Source organism: Lepidochelys olivacea (assembly GCF_965140295.1).
Source record: "Lepidochelys olivacea isolate rLepOli2 genome assembly, chromosome: 26".
Classification (NCBI taxonomy): Eukaryota; Metazoa; Chordata; order Testudines; family Cheloniidae; genus Lepidochelys; species Lepidochelys olivacea.
In genome coordinates, this window is record NC_140436.1 from 280,763 (window position 1) to 292,646 (window position 11,884).

Genomic DNA, 11,884 nt, shown 5'->3' on the forward strand with positions numbered 1-11,884 from the left:
GAGCTCCCAGTGTGATGCTGTGGCCAAAAGAGCTAATGTGATCCTGGTATGTATAGACAGGGAAGTCTTGAGTAGGAGTAGGCAGGTTACATTATCTCTGTATTTGGTACTGCGACCACGACTGGAATATTATGTTCAGGTCTGATGTCCACAAGATTTATAGACTTTAATGTCAGAAGGGAGCATTGTGATCATCTAGTCTGACCACCTGCACATTGCAGGCCACAGAACCTCACCCACCCGCTCCTGTATTAGACCCCTAACCTCTGGCTGAGTTACCGAACATAAGAATGGCCATATCCAGTTCTCTTTTAAACCCTGTTATAGTCCTAGCCTTCACTGACATCCTTAAATCATGGTTTAAAGACTTCAAGTTACAGAGAATTCACGATTTACTCTAGTAAAAACCTTCAAGTGACCCGTGCCCCATGTTGCAGAGGCAGGCAAAAAAAACCCCAGGGTCTCTGCCAATCTGACCCGGGGGAAAATTCCTTCCCAACCCCAAATACAGTGATCAGTTAGACAACAATTATTAAAGGACTGGAAAACATGCCTTGTAGTGAGACTCAAGGAGCTTAGTCTGTTTAAGTTAATAAAGAAAAGGTTAAGAGTGACTTGATCACAATTTATAAGTGCCAACTTGGGGAGCAGAAATAGAGGGCTCTTCCTTCTACCAGAGAAAAGTGTAATGTAATCCAGTACCTGGAAGTTGAAGGTTGATACATTCAAACTTGAAATAAGGTTCAAATTTGTAACTATTGGAACAGTTTATCAAGGGCTGTGTTGGATTCTTCATCACTCAAAACTTTAAATCAAGATTGGATATTTTTGTAAGAGAAATGCTCTAGTTCAAACATGAATTAATTCAAGGAAGTCCTAGGGCCTGTGCTATACCAGTGGTCAGACTAGATGATCACAGTGCTCCTTTCTGGCCTTATATCTATGAATCTATAATAACATTTGGAAAGTAGCTTAAATATGAAAAAGATCCATCAAAAAATAGACAAAAGAGAGAAAATTTTGGCTTCCTTTTATTATTTATGCAGAAACAAAGTGTTCTTCAGCTGCCAAATAAAATTACAGTAGAATCTCAGAGTTATGAACACCTTGGGAATGGAGGTTGTCTGCAACTCTGAAAAAATGTTATGGTTGTTCTTTCAAAAGTTTACAACTGAACATTGACTTAATACAGCTTTGAAACTTTATTTTGCAGAAGAAAAATGCTGCTTTTTTAACCATCTTAATTTAAATGAAGCAAGCACAGAAAGTTTCCTTACCTTGTCAAATCTTCTTTTTTAAACTTTCCCTTTTTTTTTTTAGTATTTTATGTTTAACACAGTACTGTACTGTATAGTATTTGCTGTTTTTGTCTCTGCTGCCTGATTGCTGACTTTCGGTTCCAAATGAGATGTGTGGTTGACTGGTGAATTCGTAACTCTGGTGTTCTATTGGATCTAAATAATTACTTTGATTTTTAATCAGTTTCAGCAATGACTGGTAAGAGAAATAGTTCTGGACCTTAGATCTCTTCTGAAGAGCAGAACTAAATGTAAACATGTGCAATGTACGTTCATGGGTGTGGGAAGTATCTTGCTCAAGTGGAATATTTTCCTATTAAAACACATTACATTAATTGTACTTGCAAAGTTATGATGGTCCTTTCTAGTTCTTCTGATCTAGCATATGGTATGTCACTGAATTTGGATTACATATTAAAGGCTCAAAACTCTGAAAAGATGTTCTTTGCAAATGCAGTTAATTTAATGTGTTATTAATGAGCAAATGTTTAAATGAGAGAAAGGGTTAAAAATTCTTTGTTCTCTTTTATTGTTCATGAACATTGAATTAATATATGGGGTGGAATGCTTGGGACTTTGAAATGGGGGGAGGATTCCTTTGAAGGCAGGAAAGAGGAAACATTCAAGTAATTATGGAAAGTTTAAGTGGTATTTTTGTTTTGTGTTTCCAGGCACCCCTACCTTGAAGCCAGTATCTGTGCTCAGAAAATGTGAAGCAAAGATTTCTCCATTTGAGCCAGATACTTCCACACCCATGAAAAAGAAAAAGGGATGGCCAAAAGGCAAAAGTCGCAAACCAATCCACTGGAAGAAAAGACCTGGTAGAAAACCAGGGTTTAAACTGAACCGGGAAAAGGTGCCAGTATCTGCTCAGGATGAGGGAGTTGATGCTATGGTAACTAATTCAAAACCAGGGCGTAAACCCAAAATGCAGGAGAAAGAAGAGCCTCTTGAGAAGAAAGAAGAGCAACCCCTCGCTGAGGAAAAGAAGGAGGAAGATGTGCATATGGAAACAGAGGAGGTGGGAGAGGGAGAAGAGGAAGATACAACCAGCAGTGAAGTGAGAGCAGTTTCTCCTATGGACAGCAGCAGCAGTCCAGCAGCAGATGTTAAGGAGCCTGAGGTAGAGGAAGAAGTAGAGGAGAAGCCACGGGTATTAGAAGAGCAAAGGCAATCAGAAGAAGAACAGCAAGAATTAGAAGAACCTGAGCATGACCATGAGGAAGAAGAGGATGAGGTTGCAGTAGTTACAAACCAAAATGAAGACCATGATGCAGATGATGAAGACGATGGTCATCTGGAATCTGCAAAGAAGAAAGAATTGGAGGAACTGCCAATTAGAGAAGAAGTAAAGGAGGAGCCTGATGTCCAGGAGTCTTTTTTAGAAACAAGCATACAGAGCAGTAGAGAAGAGGTAAAAGGCAAAAATGAAGCGGAGGCAGATTCTGAGGAAGAGCAGGCTTCCCATGAGACGTCAGTGGGCTCAGAGCATGTCCCTGGCTCTGAAGATGATCCTGAAGAAGAGCAAAATACTAAAGAAAGGTTAATTGAATTAAAAGAAGAGGAAGAGATTCCTCATAGTGAACTAGATCTAGAAACTGTCCAAGCAGTCCAGTCCTTGACGCAGGAGGAAAGTAATGAACATGACGTAGCGTACCAGGACTGTGAGGAAACTCTTGCAGCTTGTCAGACTCTGCAGAGTTACACTCAAGCTGATGAGGACCCTCAAATATCAATGGTTGAAGATTGCCATGCGTCAGAACACAACAGTCCAATATCCTCTGTTCAGTCCCATCCTAGCCAATCTGTGCGTTCCGTCAGCAGTCCCAACGTGCCTGCTCTGGAGAGTGGTTACACCCAGATAAGCCCTGAACAAGGATCCCTGTCCGCACCTTCTATGCAGAACATGGAGACCAGCCCCATGATGGATGTGCCTTCTGTATCAGACCACTCTCAGCAGGTGGTGGATAGTGGCTTCAGTGACCTTGGCAGCATTGAGAGCACCACAGAGAACTATGAAAATCCCAGCAGTTATGACTCCACTATGGGAGGCAGCATTTGTGGAAATAACTCTTCGCAGAGCAGCTGCTCCTATGGAGGATTGTCCTCCTCTAGTAGCCTAACTCAGAACAGTTGTGTTGTCACTCAGCAAATGGCAAACATTGGCAACAGCTGCAGCATGATGCAACAGAGCACTGTCCAGCCTCCTGCAAACTGCAACATTAAGTCACCTCAGAGCTGTGTGGTAGAAAGGCCTCCAAGCAACCAGCAACCAGCAACACAGCCACAGCCTCAGCAGCAGCAGCAGCCTCAGTCACAACAGCCTCAGCCCCCACCTCCACCCCAGCAGCAGCCTCCGCTGTCTCAGTGTAGCATGAATAATAGTTTCACCCCAGCACCTATGATCATGGAAATACCTGAATCAGGAAGCACTGGCAACATAAGTATCTATGAGAGGATTCCAGGAGATTTTGGTGCTGGGAGCTACTCTCAGCCATCAGCCACATTCAGTTTAGCCAAGTTGCAGCAGCTGACAAACACCATTATGGACCCTCATGCCATGCCTTATAGCCATTCTCCTGCTGTGACTTCCTATGCAACCAGTGTTTCTCTGTCCAACACAGGATTGCCTCAGCTAGCTCCATCTCATCCATTAGCTGGGACACCGCAAGCACAAGCCACCATGACACCCCCACCAAACTTGGCATCCACCACCATGAACCTCACATCACCTCTGCTTCAGTGTAACATGTCTGCTACCAACATTGGTATCCCCCACACACAAAGGTTGCAGGGGCAAATGCCAGTTAAGGGGCACATTTCCATTCGTTCTAAATCAGCACCACTGCCCTCTGCAACTGCACACCAGCAGCAGCTCTATGGCCGCAGCCCACCGGCAGTTGCCATGCAGGCTGGCCCTCGTGCACTAGCTGTTCAGCGAGGTATGAACATGGGGGTTAACTTGATGCCAACTCCCCCCTACAATGTCAATTCCATGAATATGAACACCCTGAATGCCATGAACAGCTACAGAATGACACAGCCCATGATGAACAGCAGTTACCATAGTAACCCTGCATACATGAACCAGACAGCACAGTATCCTATGCAGATGCAGATGGGAATGATGGGGAGCCAGGCCTATACCCAGCAGCCTATGCAGCCAAACCCTCATGGAAACATGATGTATACTGGCCCCTCCCATCACAGCTACATGAATGCTGCTGGGGTGCCCAAGCAGTCGCTCAACGGACCGTACATGAGAAGATGAGCGAAATGAACTTGCAACCTAAAAACTTAAATATATATAAATAAAGGAACCTTTTATACTGACGAACCAGAGAAAATGGACCTTTTCCCAGTTAAAAATATTGCTGTAGATTTAGAGGGTTTTTCTTTGGTTTATTTTATTTTTTAGGAAGCCTGGTCTTTATTCTTTTTTGTTCGTTCATTTTGGGTTTTTGTTTCCTTCAGAATCCTGAAACGTTTTACAGCTGAAGTCATTTTCAAATGGTTTTAGGGGGAAAATGTGCACAAAAATCTTTTCATAATTTAAAGAGAGCCTTACTTTGCTGACCACACAGACAGAATATCTTTAACAGTGAATCATCTTTTTAAATTTTATTTTCAAGTGTATGTTCCCCACTCCTTCCTCTTCCTCCTGTATGTCCCTCTGTGTGCAGCTCCCAATGCTGCAGTCATTAAAATGTCAGACATCTCAAAGGGTAACAAAACCCATCCCTCTAGTCCCCACTTTGCATTTCCTACTTAAGTCCAGCAGGAGGCACTTATGGGAGACTCAGAAGGAGACATGGAGGACAAACTAACTCTTTATTCCAATGAGGCAGGAAAATTTCTCCTCTTAATCCTTTCTGACCTTCTTACCCCTTAGTACAATTTGGAATTATATATAAACATAAATTCTTCTCACAGTGATGTCTTCATAGATTGATTAATTGAAATACAGTCTGTATGTTTCATTCTGAAAGTATAATGTCACTTTAAAATGTTCCCATTCAGCACACAAACACATTGTCAGTCTGAACTAGCATTAGCATCTCAAAGGAGAACTTTATGGAACCCTAATGCAGCCACTAGAAGGATAAGAGATGGTTACTGTGCATCAGAAAGAGACGAAAATGGCTACAGGGTCTCGTTTTGACAACCTGCAAATCAGCCATAACTCTGAGATCCCAAACTCTTCTTTAATATCTGCTTTGAAATGCTAAAGGTCTTGGTTCTGAGCCTTGGAGTCTGACTGAGCTCGAGCAGCCATTGCCAGTAGTCTGCCTCTAAGTTCCTTTACTCACATAATCTTGGAAGATGAAGCGTACGTTTAAGTGACTTGACAAGAAACCTACAGAGTCTGTGTCACTATTCCATTCCTGTGCATGTGAGGAGAAACTGCTGAGTGTGTCCTTCTTCCAGAGGAGTCATGGTGTTAAAACAGGCACATTCCTGCTTTCCCAGTTTCTTTTGACATCATCACCTTTGAGTCTGTGTGTGGGAAGTGAAGGGAGTTTCAGCTCCTCAAGGGAGGAAATGGGAGTGGGACAATCAGCATACCGCAGTGAGACCTAGTCAGCAGGGTTTTGTAGGGTGCTTGTGCACACCCCCGTTCCCATTTTCTTTCTGCTGCTCAGCTGTGTGTGATAAAAGAGAGGGGCTGCACCTGTCGGCATGCCGTCACATACAAAAAGAAGGGACACTATTTACCCTTTAGTGTAAAGTTCTCTTTTATTGTATATTCTGTAGAGATACAGACAATAATAAAACCAATTAGTTGTAAACAACATAAAAAAACATCCAAATGAAGGTTTGAGGTTTCTTCAGATGCACTAAAACGGACCTTTCTTCAATAACTGCCAAATATAAAAAGGCAGAATTCCAAGGACTTCCACTCCTTATTTCTTTGTTTTGAGCATGTGCGAGGCTGTGTAGGATCCCGTTTCTCTGTATATACTATTCCGGTTTTAACTCATCCATGTAGAAAGCGCACCGTGCTGCCCTCTCCTTCCTAGATCTTCAGCTGTTTCATTGCTTCGTGGTTGCGGGAGGGAAGGCGGGGGAGCAGGGAGAGAGAGGGTTAAAGACAGGAGGAGAAGCTGTTGAAATGAGGGCCGTGAATTTAGTTTGTTTGCTGTTTGGTTTGGGTTTTGTATGTTTTTTTTAATCAATTGGGCAGCTCCCTTTTCCACAAGCCTTTGTGACTGTAGAACTATTGTAGAAAAAAAGTTCTTTTCTATATTATAAAAGAAATTATCCAACACAAGTAATATTGGTACCTACCATTTTTTCACTTCTGTTTAAAAAAAATGTATTTTTAGCAAAATAACTTGGGTAATCTTCTAAAAGAAATTTAAAAAAATCACTGTTAGTGACTTTGATGCCTTTTAAAATAAGAGCTTTTTCATTTCATTCCATCTTTAAAATTTTTTATCTTTGTTGTAGAATATTAAAAACTATTTTAAGAAAGATAAAAATTCTCTTTAAAGAGATCTCTAGAGTGTGTGAATAGAGCTCCAGATGCCTCTAAAAGCCGCATGTACAAATGAAGCTAAGTCTATTCCTGTCTGTTTATATTTGCTTTTCCTGTTTTGTAACCTCTTTGTACTTTGTTCATGGTGACTTGTAAGCTAAGGGGAAGGGGGGCCTAGATGCCTTTGTAATTCTCCATGTCATGCGCTCCTGGCCGGCGGGCCTCCCTTCCTCTCCTTGTATGTAATATCACTTTTTTTCCCCTTTCTAGCAAGTACTTTCAAAAGAACTCTGTACATTTTAACATAAAAAAATAAATTATGTTGAGCCATTTTGGATGTCTGTTGTGCATGTGGAATTTTTCTTCCTCCAGAGCATTTGAGAATTTAATCCTGTAACTGTTGCCAGGGTCTGTAGATTTAATTCCTTCTTGTATGACTGTTGATCCAGAAGAGGTACAGTACCTTAGGGAGACTGTGCACCTAAATCCAAGAACAATCTCTGCCCATAATGTTACCTCCTCTGAGTAGAAGCTGCACATCAAAGAAAACTGAACCTTTCTCTCAAGAGTGTAAGGCCTGCTCTCGGAAATCAATTTCTTTAAACCCCCTCACTACAAGCTTGCCAAAGCTTTGACTAAATTGTCAGCTTCTTTCTTCCTGCCCAAAGGGATGAGGCGGGTGGGGAGTAATAGGTGGTTTGGATTAGGGTGACCAGACAGGAGGCGGGTGGGAAGTAATAGGTGCCTATATAGGACAAAGCCCCGAATATCGGGACTGTCCCTATACAATCAGGATGTCTGGTCACCCTAGTTTGGGTGTATGAGGGGTTCACCCCAGCTGCCTATCTGCACAGGCATTTGCATCCCAAAAAAGTAAAAACCAGAACAATAGGCAACTTCATTTTATTTGGAGAAATATTTGTTGTCAGCCACAGTACAGGTGTGATAAAATTGAGATAAAAACTGCCTGTTGGTTCCCTGGCATTGCATGCTGCCTGGTATTAGTATGTCTCAGCTACAAAGTAACAATGATTACACAAAGTTTGAAAATATTGGTGTGGCCCCTCTGAGTTACAACATGTTTTCTGTTGCCTGTGAGAACAGAAAAACCGATGTTGGAAACCATGTTTTAACCCTATAAATTACTTAGGCTAATACCATAAAAACATGATGGTCATGTTTTTTTTCTGTCCACATATATGAACTAATTATAAACCAGTCAGACCTATCTCTGCTTCCATAGCCCCCATCAGCAGAGTATCTGAGCACTTCTGCAAAATGGGGGATAACACTTCCCTGCTTTGCTTATCCCCCTTTTTGCAGATGTGGGAGTTGAAGCACAGAGATTATACACAGGGCACCTGTAACGGCGCCAAGAACTGAACCCAAATCAGCCGAGTCACAGCCCAGTGCCTTAGGGTGACCAGATGTCTTTATTTTACAGGGACAGTCCTGGTATATGGGGCTTTATCTTATATAGGTCGCTATCACCCTGTCGCAATTTTTCACACTAGCTATCTGGTCATCCTATGGTGTCTTAGCCACAAGACTGTACCCTTCTGCCACTTGACCATGTTTTTACAAGTGTATTAAATGTGACCATTTCTTTTATGCAGACCGGGCCTAGTGCTCCCTCTTCAGGAAAGTTATCAGGAGAGAACAACCTCCTGACTGACACTTTGCCAGTTTTTGTACTTTGTAAAAAGAAAAGGAGTACTTGTGGCACCTTAGAGACTAACCAATTTATTTGAGCATAAGCTTTCGTGAGCTACAGCTCACTTCATCTGATGCATCCGATGGAGTGAGCTGTGGCTCACGAAAGCTTATGCTCAAATACATTGGTTAGTCTCTAAGGTGCCACAAGTACTCCTTTTCTTTTTGCGAATACAGACTAACATGGCTGCTACTCTGAAACCTTTGTACTTTGTGACAGCTTAGGAAATGCTTTCTGTCTCTGGTCAGCAGTGAGACCTTGGCAAACTCTGGAAAGATGGGGAAGGGGCTTCCACTATAATGGTGGCCTCCCGGATTTTCAGACTATTACTAAAAGTTAAGTTAAAAATTAGTGTAGCAGTAGGAACCCAGTTTCTGGCCTGAGCTGGCTCATAACTGCAACATTCATAGAATCATAGAATATCAGGGTTGGCAGGGACCCCAGAAGGTCATCTAGTCCAACCCCCTGCTCGAAGCAGGACCAATTCCCAGTTAAATCATCCCAGCCAGGGCTTTGTCAAGCCTGACCTTAAAAACCTCTAAGGAAGGAGATTCCACCACCTCCCTAGGTAACGCATTCCAGTGTTTCACCACCCTCTTAGTGAAAAAGTTTTTCCTAATATCCAATCTAAACCTCCCCCTCTGCAACTTGAGACCATTACTCCTCGTTCTGTCATCTGCTACCATTGAGAACAGTCTAGAGCCATCCTCTTTGGAACCCCCTTTCAGGTAGTTGAAAGTAGCTATCAAATCCCCCCTCATTCTTCTCTTCTGCAGACTAAACAATCCCAGCTCCCTCAGCCTCTCCTCATAACTCATGTGTTCCAGACCCCTAATCATTTTTGTTGCCCTTCGCTGGACTCTCTCCAATTTATCCACATCCTTCTTGTAGTGTGGGGCCCAAAACTGGACACAGTACTCCAGATGAGGCCTCACCAATGTCGAATAGAGAGGAACGATCATGTCCCTCGATCTGCTCGCTATGCCCCTACTTATACATCCCAAAATGCCATTGGCCTTCTTGGCAACAAGGGCACACTGCTGACTCATATCCAGCTTCTCGTCCACTGTCACCCCCTAGGTCCTTTTCCGCAGAACTGCTGCCTAGCCATTCGGTCCCTAGTCTGTAGCTGTGCAGTGGGTTCTTCCGTCCTAAGTGCAGGACCCTGCACTTATCCTTATTGAACCTCATCAGATTTCTTTTGGCCCAATCCTCCAATTTGTCTAGGTCCTTCTGTATCCTATCCCTCCCCTCCAGCGTATCTACCACTCCTCCCAGTTTAGTATCATCCGCAAATTTGCTGAGAGTGCAATCCACACCATCCTCCAGATCATTGATGAAGATATTGAACAAAACCGGCCCCAGGACCGACCCTTGGGGCACTCCACTTGATACCGGCTGCCAACTAGACATGGAGCCATTGATCACTACCCGTTGAGCCCGACAATCTAGCCAGCTTTCTACCCACCTTATAGTGCATTCATCCAGCCCATACTTCCTTATTGTTGACAAGAATACTGTGGGAGACCGTGTCAAAAGCTTTGCTAAAGTCAAGAAACAATATATCCACTGCTTTCCCTTCATCCACAGAACCAGTAATCTCATCATAAAAGGCGATTAGATTAGTCAGGCATGACCTTCCCTTGGTGAATCCATGCTGGCTGTTCCTGATCACTTTCCTCTCATGCAAGTGCTTCAGGATTGATTCTTTGAGGACCTGCTCCATGATTTTTCCAGGGACTGAGGTGAGGCTGACTGGCCTGTAGTTCCCAGGATCCTCCTCCTTCCCTTTTTTAAAGATTGGCACTACATTAGCCTTTTTCCAGTCATCCGGGACTTCCCCGGTTCGCCACGAGTTTTCAAAAATATGGCGTGAGCTGTAGCTCACGAAAGCTCATGCTCAAATAAATTGGTTAGTCTCTAAGGTGCCACAAGTACTCCTTTTCTTTGTGCAATCACAGCCGCCAGTTCCTTTAGCACTCTCGGATACAACTCATCTGGCCCCATGGACTTGTGCACGTCCAGCTTTTCTAAATAGTCCCTAACCACCTCTATCTCCACAGAGGGCTGGCCATCTCTTCCCCATTTTGTGATGCCCAGCGCAGCAGTCTGGGAGCTGTCCTTGTTAGTGAAGACAGAGGCAAAAAAAGCATTGAGCACATTAGCTTTTTCCACATCCTCTGTCACTAGGTTGCCTCCCTCATTCAGTAAGGGGCCCATACTTTCCTTGGCTTTCTTCTTGTTGCCAACATACCTGAAGAAACCCTTCTTGTTACTCTTAACATCTCTTGCTAGCTGCAGCTCCAGGTGCGATTTGGCCCTCCTGATATCATTCCTACATGCCCGAGCAATATTTTTATACTCTTCCCTGGTCATATGTCCAACCTTCCACTTCTTGTAAGCTTCTTTTTTATGTTTAAGATCCGCTAGGATTTCACCATTAAGCCAAGCTGGTCGCCTGCCATATTTACTATTCTTTCGACTCATTCAATTAACAGTCCCTGGTTCTTGACTGACTCTTCCCTTTCAGCTCCCTGGCTATTGTTGATTTTAAACTCAGAGCTTTGCTGGGGTTTTGTAAGAACAAGCAGATTTTGTTGAGGATGCAAACAAGCTTGCATATAATGAGTTTAAAAATTAGGTCAAGAATCAGTTTTCAGTGGTAAAATCATCTTGAGGTGTTTGATTTGTGCTTAAAGAAAAGAGCGGAAAAAAGAAAAATAGTCTCAGTACAGAGAGAAATAATTTAATACCTGTGATCCAAGCTTTTCATGAAGTTCCAAGTTTCCTTTGGTGATTTACACTGAGAATAATTTGGATATGAAAACCAGAAATCCTGTCCAAGCAAATCACTGGCACTGTACATGTGCTGTGCACAAAGACCCTAACACATTAAGACAGAATTAGATCAGTCCAAGAGTGCTGAGGCCTAAACAAGTGTCTGTCCCTGCTTGTCTATTACTAGATTTGGTGGCCATATAAGAAGAGCTCTGGTCATGAGCACCCTGCAGCCCCAAGGAGCTTTTAAAGCACTAGATGGAGGCAAAGTTTCAGTAACTATCTTCGTGATTATAATGAAAATTTCACCTAGGTGCAAATTTTGTAGAAAATAATTTTATTAATTTAGGCCTCTTTTTCTGTTTAATTTTATCTTCAAACTTCGGTTCATTACTCCAAATTCTTGGAACATCCTATGTGAACCGATTTCTGGTGATGAGTTGTTCGCTAGTTACTGCAGTGCTCTGCTATTAATTACTTGTGTGATTAGTTGTGTATGGCATGATTTATGGATTCTGTGCCCTAATTGGATGGCAAGCTTTCATAAATAGGGTAGGGAAATCTGAAAGGTCAGATACTTCCACCCCCAACATTTCCACAGACACATTTGCACAA

General features: G+C 42.8%; 1 protein-coding gene across 1 annotated transcript in view; it reads left to right on the forward strand.

The window, feature by feature from the left end:
* Positions 1–7,114, forward strand: part of KAT6A (lysine acetyltransferase 6A) — an 80,159-nt gene extending 73,045 nt beyond the window's left edge. The window contains exon 17 of the mRNA XM_084614930.1: positions 1,970–7,114. Within this exon, the coding sequence (XP_084471056.1) occupies positions 1,970–4,569 (2,600 nt within the window). The 3' untranslated portion in view covers positions 4,570–7,114. The remainder of the gene's footprint in view (positions 1–1,969) is intronic.
* Positions 7,115–11,884: the final 4,770 nt, after the last annotated feature.